This window comes from Hypomesus transpacificus, unplaced genomic scaffold (assembly GCF_021917145.1).
Source record: "Hypomesus transpacificus isolate Combined female unplaced genomic scaffold, fHypTra1 scaffold_30, whole genome shotgun sequence".
NCBI lineage: Eukaryota > Metazoa > Chordata > Actinopteri > Osmeriformes > Osmeridae > Hypomesus > Hypomesus transpacificus.
The window spans coordinates 559,175-573,912 of NW_025813826.1; the positions used below are offsets into that span (position 1 = coordinate 559,175).

The following is a 14,738-nucleotide window of genomic DNA, read 5'->3' on the forward strand; positions in this document are numbered from 1 at the left end:
TATTTTACACTACATTTCATAATTTTGTTTTTATGACAATGTTAAATGAGTAAATAGTTATAACCCTGGCCTCTTTGCTTGTGGCGTTTCTAGTTAGCCTATCATCTCTCAGAAGTTAACGAGATGCTAAGCTAATGTTCTGCTACAGGTAGTCACGCGTGTTTTCGTGACGTTAGTGACGTTAGCAACGTCAGTGACTGTGGCTAGCAAGTTAGCCACCGTTAGCTTCACTTTTCGCCACAAAAACGTAATTTCTACTTAAACCGTGCAACGGAACGTAAATCCCAATACAAGCAACTCAATTCCTACCAAAACGAAACGTTTGACACTGAGGTTGTCTATGTAGTCCAAATATTAACAAAGTTTTAGGGGGGAAAAAATAAATAATAAATAATATTAATAACTAGAGATGGTACAATTTCTGGGGAAACTGTAGGGTGTGCTTGCTTACTTGTGTTGGTTGCAGGGGTCTGTCTTTAAATTACATTTCTGTATATTTTATATTAAAATGCATAGCCTACTTATTATTTATAAAGATTACATAGATTTAAAAGCATATTTTTTTCTGCTCATTTACAGCTCAAAATACTAAGAGTGAAGAGTAGAATGAAATAGTTGTCTTCTCATTTCCCCTGCAAGAGGGAATGGTAATCAGCAACCTCATAGTTGAATCAAAACGAATACATTTGGCAGACCGGTGTAAAAATTGACCTAATCTCTATGATTTAAACGTCATTGTAAGTTTTTCCATTCTCGTGATATTTTCAGGCATTTAGCCTACTCATATTGCATTAATTCATTAATAAAGAACCCCCTTTGAAATGTATTTTAACAACAACGTTACCAGCAGTAGCTAGCTATCTCAGATGGAATCGCGATTCAAATAGTATCATCTGCTAACTGAAGCAGTTGCTAACTGCTTCACTATGGAGGATTATAGGGGCCAAAACTAAATAAATAAATACTTGGATAAATAAATAATTATATAACACAAAGCTTTAATAAATGACACAAAATATATAAATGTTACATGTATTTGTGTGTATATATATATGTTTACGTTTTCATGTGTTTACATTTATTCATTTATACTTACATTTATTCATTTATACTTACATTTATTTATTTATACTTACATTTATTTATTTATACTTACATTTATGTATTTATACTTACATTTAACCACGGTGAAACTTCCTGCAGCAAAATAAATCTGTCGTCCCCCCGTCACAAAGTCAGGGGGCGGGTCAAAGCCTCTGATTGGTGGTTCAACTTGAATCGACTGCTTTTGACTATTCCAAGGTGGCAGCACCTTGTGCGGATTCAATGGATGAAATATTGAATGCTACAGTGGTCGAAATGTTGGCGGAAGCTGAAGAGATGGAGGCACCTGCCAGTTCACTTTTTTTTTACATCATATTGAGAGCTTCGCTGAAATTATAGAAATGATATTGGCCCTAACTGACACAGACATCAATGAAAATGTGTTCACGATCCTCAGCGAGATGATACAGCATAGGGGTGGGCATTTCGATCTTAAGACCGACAGTGGCTGGGTTGGGAAACCCGGCAACTATCGATACCAACGTTGGTATCAATAGCCTGATTGATAGCGTGTTAAGATCGATACTTAAGTTTCATTCCACACTGAGTACACAACTCCCTTTACATCATAGTGGTTGTGCAAACACCGTCTAACTTCGCTCAAACTCACTTTGCCCCTCCACTGCTTTTCTAAGCCCAAAGTATCGGTATTGGCAATACTGGCCCTGTATTTACTCCTTGCTATCGGATCTATACCACATCGTACAGTGTCGCACACCCCTAGCAGCTGTAGAGTGAGGCGATAGAGGATCCCTCTAGCTTGAAGAGAGCTTGATCGACTGGTTGAGCCTGCCTGGTGTGTAATACTGTTCATTTACCAATCAGAGGCTTTGACCCGCCCCCTGACTTGGAGACGGGGGGACGACAGATTTATTTTGCTGCAGGAAGTTTCACCGTGGATAAATGTAAGTATAAATACATAAATGTAAGTATAAATAAATAAATGTAAGTATAAATGAATAAATGTAAGTATAAATGAATAAATGTAAACACATGAAAATGTAAACATATATATATATTAGTGCTGTCAGTTTAAAGCGTTATTAACGGCGTTAACGCAAACCCAAATTAACGGCGTCAATTTTTTTATCGCGCGATTAACGCTCTTTTTGACCTAGCAAACTTTGTAGGTTTTTTTCACATTCTGTTGCAACAACCACTGACGTTAGAAAAACTACAATACCACACCGGATCTAGCTAGACCGGAAACAAAACAACAGGCACGCCACACCCACTTGTTTGGGCTTGCGAGCCGGCTAAACAGTCGTAGCAGAGCCCGTTTACGAATATTAGACCTGGTAGTAGGCTAACGTTATGTTTTGAGTTGATTGCCAGCGCCAGACGCCGAAATGGATGCCAATAAGAATTCTGAATGGAAAGTTTACTTTTAAAAGGTTGCCAAATGGTTCCATTGACAAGACCAAAGTGATCAGTGTGTTCTGTCGTTGTGAACTGAGCCGGAGGGAATGAGCTGTCATCGCAGCACGTCGTGGAGTCGAAAATATAATTTTGATGGCACACAGCCAAGCGCACAGCTGATGCGAATTCTCCGCCTGCTCGTCAAAGCCAGGCGATTGCAATGTTGTTTTCAATTTAAAAAAAAAAAATTTGCACGAAGCAATCCGAACCACTTTTGCATGTCGATAAGAGCATTACAATTTGAAAAAAGAATGGATGAAAAAGAAATCAAGGGACATTTAAAATAGATACAAATGTGCGATTAATTGAGATTAATCGCGAGTTAACTATGACATTAATGCGATTAATCGCGATTAAATATTTTAATCGTTTGACAGCTCTAATATATATACACACAAATACATGCAACATTTATATATTTTGTGTCATTTATTTAAGTTTTGTGTTATATAATTATTTATTTATCCAAGTATTTATTTATTTAGTTTTGGCCCCTATAATCCTCCATACTTCACTACCACTCATTCATAAGAATGTCAGTGGTAGCGATCATTGTCAGTAACAAGGCAAAATGCGATATAGACCTGCTGTGTAGAGAAGCTGCCCCGGTAAATTGTAGGCTACAACTACTACTAGACTGTCTTGGTAGCGATTGCGTTGGTTGAATTCGATTTAACGTTACTTCCATTGTACGGTCTAGGCTGAAATGAATTATTTTCATGAACAGATTGACAAAGTTTAGGCTGTGGCAATGGAGTTCAGGTTAGTAGTCACTAGTCAGATAGTTTCACCAAAAACATGTGCCGCCGTTTGACTTCCTACAGTACTGTAAACAGCTGTGGAGATGTTTTTGTTAGCTATAGTAGCCTAGGCTACCTAGCCGCTAGCACTGTTCTGTTAGTAGTCTTTACCTAGCCGCTAGCGCTGTTCTGTTAGTAGTCTTTATCTAGCCGCTAACGCTGTTTTGTAAGTAGGCTACTGTACAGTGTCGCAGTGAGCTAGACTAGTTTGAAACCACAGGTAATGATAATTTCACCCAAAAATCGTTTACTTGTAATATAATGTCATAATAAATCCTATAACGAAAATGCATTGGAGAAGAATGTTTATTTTAACGATTGAAAACAGATGCATCATAGACCGCTGTAGTATGTGTTGCCCGGGCAACAGAGGCTAATGTCATGATGCTAATGCTTCAGTGAAATAGTAGACTACTGTTTCCGAAAGTAGACGTAACTACTTCCTTATATCAGCTTATATTGTACATTACACTTCACAATTGTGTTTCATATCACAAAGTAAAAGTATCTCAAAGTAAAATGAGTACATAGTTATCACCCTGGCCTATTTGCTTGTGGCGTTTCTGCTCCTCCCTTGCAGTAAAGCAGTTAGCCTAGCTATCTCCCAGAAGTTAACGAGCTGCTAAAATAATGTTCTGCTAGAGGTAGTCACGCGATATTTCGTGACGTTAGTGACGTCAGGAGCGTCAGTGACTGTGGCTAGCAAGTTAGCCACCGTTAGCTTCACTTTTGCCACAAAAACGTAATTAAAACCTAAACCGTGCAACGGAACACAAATCCCAATAGAACCAACGCAATCGCGACCAAGACGAACCTTTTGACATCGACGTTGTCTATGTAGTCCAAATATTGACTGAGCCTTAGGGGCGCGAAAATAAACAATAATAATAAATAATAATAAATATATATGTGAGATAACAATGGTTTGTGCTCGCCGAGGCAAGCACACCCCAAAAATATATATGTGAGATAACAATGGTTTGTGCTCGCCGAAGGCAAGCACACCCCAAATATGGGGCAACCTAGTCTAATTCCTCTATTAATATAAAATCGGGGTGAAGTACCTTTGGACAAGGAGACACTACGATTAATGTTTCTGTAAAGAGTTTGAATTTGCAAGTTTTTCCCAAGTCCAAAACGAGAATGAGCCTCTTGGATGAAGGGGTGTTCAACAGTATCAAAGGCTTTGTAAAGTTTAGAAAAAGTATAATTGCCTCATCAAAATAGTCACAATAATCTAAAATATCCAATATTGTTGGAAAGTTGTCTTCCCTTCATAAAACCACTCTGATTAACAGAGATAAGTTCCCCGAGAGTGGCAGTTCTCCCCTATTAAACATTTTCTGAACATGTCGAATAACAAAGGAAGTGATGCAATGCCTTGTTCCCGGGGTGCCGTTGCTATGACAAACATCAACTTGCGTCCGTGTTCGATCACATATGGTGATGTTTACATTAGTTCAGCGAGCTGTATTTTGTTTATTTTCAGTGGTATAAGTTTGTTTGGCAAGAGAGTAACATTTTTAGATGTTTAATAGTGCAATAGGAAAATGACATCCGTTTTACAGCCTCAGAAGGAGCCAACTAACGGCACTTACACGTTCTCCAGTCGTCCAAGGCCTGTACAAAACCGCAGTAAATACAGGGAGCCTGCAGCAGAGCAGTAAGTTTGACGACGTAGCTTGTAGATCGTAGATACACCACAAATGTGTAACGTAAATAGGAAATTACTCTGGGTCACTAAACCCAAGTGTTGTAATTGACTGTTGAGTTTGGCGCCATAGGTAATTTTAGTAGGTGATGCTTGTGCGGCACAGTAGTACACAGTGTTCTCTTCACTGACTGAATGTGACTGCAGATATATACTACTAGCTAGCCAGCTAAGCGAGCGTGATATTTACTGTTAAGAAATGTGTCAAACCAAAGACACACTCTGTCGCAATAAGTTGTACTGGCTTAATGGAAGAACATTTTTTCATACCATGTAGAACTGATGGACAGTCCAATTATGGAAACATCATGTATGATCGTCGAGTTGTCAGGGGAAACACATATGCCCAACACATCATACCGATTGTGAGTACTCACTCAGTATTGAAAATCACTGCCTAATGCCTATCAATCTGAAACTGTATAAAGTACTGTACAGAAGGAAAGGATAAGTTGAATAGTATGTGTGTCTTTGACAGACTGCGCAGCCTGACCCTTTAGAGATACAGAGACAGCAGGAGGCCAGAAGGAGAGCCATTGCTCGGAAGCGGGCGAAGGAGCAGTTCAGGCCCAGGACTCCAGAGGCACTAGAAGGAAGGAAGCACATAGACGTACAGACAGGTAAAACACTGCAAGCTCCTAACAGTCTTCTAAGTAGAGCTAATTTCAACAAGACAACTTGACAGCATAACGTAATGCAATAATATAACTTTTTGAGAGCGAAGCAACCCAGAACTTGTGGAGGTCTTTACCTGTGTCATGTAGAACTGTACCTGGAGGAGTTGAGCGATTCCGTCGAAGACACCAGTGTTGAGTGCCAGACTGATGCATTTCTGGACAAACCGGCGACGCCCCTCTTCATTCCTGCCAAATCAGGCAAAGACGTGGCCACACAGATAGAGGAGGGAGAGGTGCATGAATGCTGATTGCTTTTCTAGCGCACATACAATTAGAAGTGAAGAGTTATGTTATTAAACAATACAGTTTTCAATTAATTTAACTGATTCTTCTGGGGGCCCCTGCTTGTAGCTGTTTGACTTTGACATGGCGGTCCGCCCGGTGCTGGAGGTGCTGTTGGGAAAGACGGTGGAACAGGCTCTGCTGGAGGTGATGGAGGAGGAGGAGCTGGCCAGCCTGCGGGCGCAGCAGCGAGCCTTCCAGGAGCTCCGCAACGCTGAGCTGGTGGAGGTGCAGCGACTGGAGGAGCAGGAGAGACGCCACCGTGAGGAGAAGGTACCATGCTGGCAGACAGCCCTGACATGTACAGTTATGTCTCAGTGGGATTTGGTTCTATGGATGCTTGTTCCGTTCACCATTCGATTGCGGAAAAGTCTGTAAGGGCTTAGGTGGAGACAGCGCAGCTGCGTAATCATCACTGAGGTCATATAGCGAAGAAGATTGTGGCGGACTCCTCCCACCCTGGACACTCCCTGTTTCAGTCACTCCCCTCCGGCAGACGGCTGCGGTCCATCAGGACCAAAACCTCACGCCACACAAACAGTTTCTTCCCTTCCGCTGTTGGCCTCCTCAACAAGGCCAAGAGCTCACACTGACATTAATGACTTAATGTCTTAAAACTATTTACATTTTGCACTACATTCAATTCCTGTAATATTTATTTTTTATATTGTATTTTATATTTAATTTTATTCCCACTTATATTTTATTTTATTCCCACTTATATTTTATTTTATTGTATTCCACTTAGTATTGCCAGTTATGTATCCTTAGCATAGTTTGACCACATATTTAAATTTAAGATTCCTACATGTTTATTGTATGCACCTTCCTGCCAAAGCAAATTCCTTGTCTGTGCAAACTTTCGTGGCGAAAAAATCCCTTTCTGATTCTGATTCTGAAATATGAGAATAAATGGGGGAGTGAAGGGTTAAATATAGCCTATGCTGTTACTGTACTTGTTTGATGCTGATCATACGGTCACTACTTTATAATTGATTTATTGACTTTCTGGTTGCCTTCCATTAATTGGCCCACACACATGGTTGAATAATTGTTTTGTTTTTTTACCTCAGGAGCGTAGGATGGCACAGCAGAGGGAGGTGCTGGACAGGGAAAAGGAGACGGCAGAGAAGATAGCAGCCCGGGCCTTCGCCCAGCAGTACCTGGCCGACCTCCTCCCATCCGTCTACACCACCCTTAGAGACCACGGCTACTTCTACGACCCTGTGGAGAGAGGTCGGCTCCCCCCTCCCTCTCCCCCCGGGAGGGCTACTGCCCTCCACCACCTTCATTCCACTTCAGCAATCACTTACATAAGGCATTTTGGCACACAAAGAAATCACAAAATATTGAAGCAAAAAAAAACAGTTCATATTACAATATAGGACAATAGAATACAAGGGCTGGCCAGCTCTAAATCAGAGGGGTAAACAGGATTTGCGAAACATGAATGTCAGGACATTTTATTCAGTTAGGTGACGCTTTTATCCAACGTGATATACAAATAGTGCATTTAGTACAAAGTACAGGAGAAGAACAAGGATCAGAAGTGTCTTTTCTATCACACTTTCCTTATTTGTACAAGTGCATATCCATCATGTTTTTCTTGAGAATGTATCTGTGATTTCTGTGTACTTTGTCCTCCCTCTACCCCAGATATTGAGACTGGGTTCCTCCCATGGCTCTTTACAGAGGTCACCAGAACTATTGAGAAGACATACGTGGCACGAACCGTTCTTGACAGTAAGGAAGGGATTAGGAACAAAGATTAGGACATCTTTTTCTTTCCAACATCAGGACATTAAGTCCTACGGATTCATAATGCCAATGCATTGATCTTATTATTGTCAATTCATGGTTTTTATAGCTTCATCTAGTGGTTGGTGTTTAATTTGCAGTGGTTGTGGTTTATTTATTTTAACAAATTTTATTCCTTTCACCTGAAAACCAATAGACTGCTGATCATTGTCTGGATGGTCATTAGTAGTAGTGCAACAGTAAGATACAATGTTACAATGACTTCCTGTCCTCACTCTCAGTATCTGTTTCAGTGCTCCTCCGTGAGGTTACCCAGAAGAGGCTAGACTCCTTCCAGCAGCCAGAGGCTCAGCTACCTTCTAAAGAAGAGTCTATGGGCGAGATACAACAGCCTGGAGATAAAACCCACATTCTTTAACAGAAGTGGTTGTTGGCATGAAATACATTTCAAAGATAATAAACCCCCTTACATTCTGTATAATCTACTTTGGTATGCCATTATATATAAAATGGCAACCATTTTGTGTATGTGAATGTAATCGCCAAATATCCTTGAAATCCAGTAGACTAAAATCTGGTTTTACAACTTGACGAACTGACACATAATTTTTAGTACTGCACTTTTTTTGTTTTGGTTATTTGAGTTAATCCAAGTTTACTTGTTTTCACTTGCCAACCATTAATAATAGATTTATGATATCAAAGTAAAATCAGCATTCTAACCTGAAGGTAAATGAGGGATTCTAAAACTGGTTGTTCCCATCCTTGATTGTGATTGGCTATATCGCGTTCCATGCCGTTGTAAAATCCAGCATAACCTCACAGGTTGTCCTCATAACATTCTTTAACATTCCATATTACTGCGCATCAAATATTTCAAATTGAAAAAGACGGCAAAGATGTCCATGTGGCTGTTGCGTGGCAACGATTTATGTAGGAACTATACTTTGTAGTAGCGGAAGAATGGCGGTTTATTATTAAACTATTTTGTTTCTAATTGTTTTTATTGATGAAACCATATCATCATGATATGATATGGTTTCATCATGATCATGGTATCCCCTTATGATATTGTCCCAGCGATTATTTTTAAATAATCTTTTATAGGGGTGGGAATCTTTTGGTACCTCACGATTCGATTCTTGGGGTCACGATTCGATTAAAAATAGATTCACGATTTTTCCGAGAATTTTTGAAAAAATCCTTTATTTGAATCGCAATTCAAATGTGAATCAAATTAGATTTTTTCCCCACCCCCAATATTTTACATCGCTTGGATTTAGTATCTAGTCAATTATAAATGTGTCCCTGGATCATGGTGCTGTCCCAGCTTGTTTTAAACATGCTGCTGTTTAACCTCTACTTAAGAAACCAAATTTAGATCAAGCTTGCCTGAATAATTACCGACCTGTGTCTAAACCGCCTTTTCTGTCCAAACTATTAGAGAAAGTTGTGTCATCTTAAGTACTTCAATTTTTTAAGTCATCAGACATTTTTGAACCTCTGAATCAGCATTATTGAAAGCGTTTAATGATTTATTGTCTATCGTTGATTCCGGGAATAATGCTGTTTTGATTTTAGAGCTCTTGTTAACAGGATTAGCAATTTTTTCCCCTATTGTCAGTTTTCATGTAAAGAATCTCGGTTTCATTTTACACTCTGACCTTGGGTTAGTTAAGCAGATTAACTCAGTGGTGAAAAACAGTTTCTATCAGTTACGACTGATTTCTAAGTTAAAATCTGCATTGTCTTTTAAAGTCCTTGAAACTGTTATTCATGCTTTTATCACCTCACGTTTAGATTATTGCAATTCCCTTTATGATGGTCTCCCCCAGTCCTCACTCTCCCGTCTTCAGATGGTGCGGAATGCTGCTGCCAGAATCTCAAAACTTTTTTTGTCTGGCCTCCCTTTTGTAAATAATGTTTTATCCAGGCCTCCCCTCCCCTACACCCTTTTACATGTATTTGGTCAGGTTTATTGTATTATTAGGGTAGAATTGGTAATTTCTCCCTATAAATTATAAGACACAGATGCAGATATGGTAAAAATACGTTTAATTTAAAAAAGAATTATGCTTAATGATGAATCTTAAGCTCGCATAAGCATGTAATACGTTACTTTGTATTATACTCTGATAATTCATTTCCTGTTCTATCATTTCCTTTGGAATATCTCTCACCATTGAAAACGTCAGGTCGGTGCAAAAGTTTAGCATAGCAACAGTAACCAAAGGGAGTGACGTTTTCCGGCTACAGTAAAACAATATCGGATTTTGTCAAGCTTTTCAAAACATTTGTCAGATAATTAAAACTATAAATGTAATTAATATAATTTGTATATTTCTCGTGATCCGACATGCATCTTAGTCTAAAAAATATTGTGATGTCAGAGAGGCTGTGTCCTGGGGCCTGTTCCATAAAGGCCGCTCAAAAAAGATAGACTTAAAATCCTAAACCAGACTTGAATACGTTTAATTAGTCAAGCGGGGCTAAAGCGGTTCCATAAAGGCCAATTTCAGCTCACGCAGTCCTACTAATTCAAGTCAGATTTAAGTAGGCCTAGTCGGGCTAATTGCACGTGCACCGTATTCTTAAGCAGCCCGAGAGGTAAAACATGGATCATACAATCCACCACGGCAAAAACAATGCACACGGCCACGTGACTTCTTCCAGAAAGAACGTTCAATTTAAATTGTGTACAATGACAGCTCCCTCATCCACCGCTTCAATCAAAATAAAATGAAACGTCATGATGGACGTCGTGAACGATGGGCTACGTAGGTTGAGGACCTTTTTAGACCTTTACTTCGTTAATTAAAAAACACCCTCTGAACTCATCTAAATTGGCTTTTTTGACAGTGTAATAGCCTACTATTAATCAATACGTCCAGTAGCCTAACTTTTTAACATGGTTTTTGTGTCGGGGAAATGGAGGGCGGATTTAGGTTCGTTTTGCAACGAATTGTAGGCTACTGTTAACAATTATATTGCTATGATAATTATACTTGGATAATTTAGATATAGAGAGAGAAATAGGCCTATGCCTGATGCCTAAACATTTGAAATCACAAACTACATCCATACATTAACGGCTATGGTGTGTAGACTATCAAAGCGTTCATCATTGTTTAATGCATTAGGCTAAATGTTGTAGGCTAATTAAGTTGATTTCTATCAATGTTGAACATATTGAACTGATGAGAATAAGAAAATGAGAATATACGTGGTAAAACATCGTTTTCCCGTTGGGTCAGTGTTACAGGAACTTCAGGTTAAGCACCAAGTCACGCTAAACCCGACAGTTAGTCTGACCCTGACCAGACTAGTTTTGCAGCCTAAGTTGCCATAGTAACCGAGTTCGAACTACGTTGAGCTAGCTTTATGGAACCGAATGAACTAGAAATGAGTCCAACTAACTGACATTAGTCTGGCTTATTCGGTAAACTCGCTTTATGAAACAGGCCTCTGGAAGGGTGCTACATTCCCAAGAGATGGCTTCAACCATAGATATATATAACCACTAGGGCTGTGTCTACTACCGCGCACTTGTGCACTTCGAGCACTGACTTTCAGTGCTTAAGGCGCTTCACTCACAAAACCAGAATAATTCAGTGCACTGAAAGTACCAGGATGGCGCACTGCAAACGGTCCAAAAAAACTGTGTACAACGATGGACACTACTCGCCCTAAACGGGCGCCATCTTGGCTATGTAGCGGAAAAGGAGGAGCCCTTTTGGCAGCTTTTTCCACTTAAGTGGAGAAGCGCGTTCATTTTGGCAGGTTTTGTGTGGCGAGCAGATTTGCGTCCGTCACTTCCACCAAGTGTTTAACGTAGCAGTGTTCCATTTGAGACAGCACTTATCAGCGACAGAGTGCACTGAATATGTACGGCACTGTATTGCAGTGTACTTCATAAACTGCGCGGTAGTAGACACAGCCTAGATGTCTCGTCTGCGTTGCCGGACAACTGAGTCGAACGTCCGCACATGGCAGCCATCTTGCTACAGTCAACTCGCTCACCCATAACATTGTTTTGATGCTACATTTACTTTTTAAATGACCCTAACTTGATACATTTTCAACCGATTTATTACGGTTTGGTTTGTTATCAACGTCAGAGATGTCGTTATGCCACTGTGGCGACGGATAGTTAGAAAATTTAGAGACACAGTTAAGGCCGATATATGCTTCTGCGTTTTTCGAAAACCGGACACTTCGTCTCCGTGGAACGCCCTCTACGAGCTCTCCGTCAGCCCTCGTAGAGCCTCGGAGAGCTTGACGTGAGCGGTGCACCTCCTGAATTTTCGGAATTTTCGGTCGTAGCTACGGAGAGCTACGGAGACCCCCTTGGCTGTGAGTGGTCAGTATTAAGTACCGCTTACGTTAGGGGCGGGGTTGCCGTGATAGCAGGACGAACAGAATCCTTTGACCGCCATTGCTTGTAAAGTTTTTACAATTCATATTTCAGCTAAACGGTAGGCTACATGTAAATCATCATCTGAATTAAAATGTGACGAGAAATGGGCACTGTAGTTGCTGAAAATGTGCGTATTTTATTGATGAAACGGCTAAATTTAGATTTGCTCCGACTTCTCGTAACCTAGGTAAATAAACACTCAATGACGTCTAAACAAAAAAACGTTGCGCCACCTACTCTTCTGGCAATGAATTGTTTTCAGCACCCGCAGCCCACGGAGAACCATAAACGCAGTCTATCCGTCCGTATCCGTGCGCCCGCCCATCCGTAAACGGAGACGCAGAAGCATATTTTGGCCCTTAGGAGGTGTGTGGGGCTTGGAAGACGAGCTGCAGGATGGGCGTTTTTCAAAGGACCAGCCCGCCCCAGTAGGGATTCCACGAGGGATAATTTGCACTGGCTTCCTGTCCAGTAGCCTACATTTTAAAATGCTATTGTTTGTTTTTAAAGCTCTTAATGGACACGTCCCTGTATATTGTGTTCTTGAGGAGCCACACAATTTCTGCAAAACGTAGGCTACTGATAAATGTATGTATCCAGCGATCCTCGAATCGACTTGAGAAATTCTTGCTTCTTTTTAGTTGTATTTCTTTTCTCAGCACCCGACTCATGTTTGCGAAATCGGTCGCGCTCTCTTGTAGCTGACATTAGGTATTTTCGACTTCATGCAGCCCCGGCGTCGTGCAAGCGCCTGCAGCCCGGCTGACTTGAAGCAGCCAATGGAATTCTCAGCTACAAGGCAGCTGGCTGCAGCCGACTGTTGGCGCTGCAAGAAGTCGAACACACTTATTGTTTCTCCCGGTCTTCTCCTTCCTCTTACTCTCACAGGGCGTACACTAACACCCTGTGGCGTAACATAAGTCATTAATGTCATTTTGCACATCGAGTTGAGGGTTTAGGTTGGTTGAGGGGCAGTTATATGGGCGCATGTGAAGCCCTCTGTGACATGCTTGCGTGTAAAAAGGGCTATACAAATAAATTTGATTTGATCGAGTCAAGAACAGGAATAAAAAAAATATTGAAAGTAGAAAAAAAACTTACTGGCAGTCAAGTATCGCGAGGCCCTGTGCGGTTGCACTGTTGGCACTACCCATGCGACGGTTCTGCTCGGACCTCATACAACTACACGCAGGGGCGGACTTATCCATTAGGCAAAGTAGGCAACTGCCTGGTGCCCCCAGCATGTCTATGCCCCCAGCTGCCAAGGGGCACCCAGATGCCAGGGGTGCCCTTGAAAGACTACATAAAATTACTATATGATCAATAAAAACTATAATAATAATAATACAAATCGATGAAAAGTCATAACCTTCCCTTAACAAAGATGTCAACAGAGCGTTTATTCTATTTGTGTCAAGGCAGGCTTCCCCTCACACCCAATAGACTACTGTGGACTATTCCATCGATTGCAGCAACTGCGCAGCAAAGCACATATCAGTTGGATAATATGCAGGGGCGGTTCTACACGGGGGCCTACGGGGGCCAGTGCCCCTGTAAAAAATATCCCTGGCCCCCCCTGTGGCCCCCCTGACCTGACTGAATACAAATAATCTTTTTTACACGTTTCCTTTTCTAGTAGTCATCATGAAACGAGGAATCAGAAGGGATTTTATTCGCCATGAATTTTTGCACAAACAAGGAATTTACTTTGGCAGGGAGGTGCATACATTAAACATATAGGAATATTGAAACTTAAATATGTGGACTAACTATACAAAAGGGTCTATGGAATTTATGACCATTATCCATTAGTGTATACCATTAAGAGTGTGTTAACTGAATAATCTTTAAATGTTGCATTAAAGATACATGCCATGAATATTTTGAACTACAAGTACACAAATCTTTTTCTTCTACGGAGACACAAAACTTTTTTTACAAGTACAAAAACCTTTTTTGGAAGTTACAAATCTTTTTTGCAAGTACACAAATCATTTTCTACAGAGACACAAATCTTTTTTGCAAGTTACAAATTGTTTTTACAGAGCTCGCTCTCCTGGCACTAATTTCACGCCATACAGCTTCTCCATGCAGAGCTCTAGACAGAGACCAAATTTGGAATTGTGACTGACAATGATCGCTTCCAGCAAACTTTTTTTGAATTTCCCCCTAAATAAATGTCAAGCTTATTTACGTTTTTGGGGGCATATTTTCAGTTAAAGGTCACATGACATGAAAAATTCCCTTTAGGAGGTTATTTAACATTAATATGAGTTCCCCTAGCCGGCCTTTGGTCCCCCAGTGGCTAGAATTTTCGATAGGTGTAAACCAAGCCCTCGGTGTTCTTCTCCGCCTTTGAGAAAAAGAAGGCTCAAACGCTCGGTTTAAAAATCTCCTCCTTGTGATGTCGCAAGGAGCCAGGCTACTGCCCTTCTCTCTGCTTTGCCCGCCCAGATAATCTGGCCCGCCCATGAAAAACTGAGCTACGATCGTGCAAAGGCAAGTGCGATATCGGTTTTTCCTGGAGAGACGACATGGCTAGCAAACGAACGAACATAACAGTTGCTCAG

At 40.7% G+C, this 14,738-nt stretch overlaps 1 protein-coding gene across 1 annotated transcript; it reads left to right on the forward strand.

Annotated features, from left to right (window-relative positions):
* The first annotated feature begins 4,684 nt into the window (after positions 1 to 4,684).
* Positions 4,685 to 8,572, forward strand: rsph3 (radial spoke head 3). The gene is made up of 8 exons (XM_047015447.1): positions 4,685 to 4,986; positions 5,312 to 5,399; positions 5,513 to 5,654; positions 5,799 to 5,944; positions 6,063 to 6,266; positions 7,067 to 7,229; positions 7,650 to 7,736; positions 8,045 to 8,572. Exons 1-8 carry the CDS (start codon positions 4,874 to 4,876, stop codon positions 8,167 to 8,169), a joined length of 1,068 nt encoding a protein of 355 aa, XP_046871403.1. The 5' UTR covers positions 4,685 to 4,873; the 3' UTR covers positions 8,170 to 8,572.
* The last annotated feature ends 6,166 nt before the right edge of the window (positions 8,573 to 14,738 follow it).

Excerpts from the sequence above, each read along its gene's own strand:
- rsph3 (XM_047015447.1), top strand. The coding sequence starts at position 4,874 with ATGACATCCGTTTTACAGCCTCAGAAGGAGCCAACTAACGGCACTTAC. Across the intron at positions 5,945-6,062 it reads CACAGATAGAGGAGGGAGAG|CTGTTTGACTTTGACATGGC; the intron begins GTGCATGAATGC and ends CCCTGCTTGTAG. Across the intron at positions 7,737-8,044 it reads GGCACGAACCGTTCTTGACA|TGCTCCTCCGTGAGGTTACC; the intron begins GTAAGGAAGGGA and ends TATCTGTTTCAG.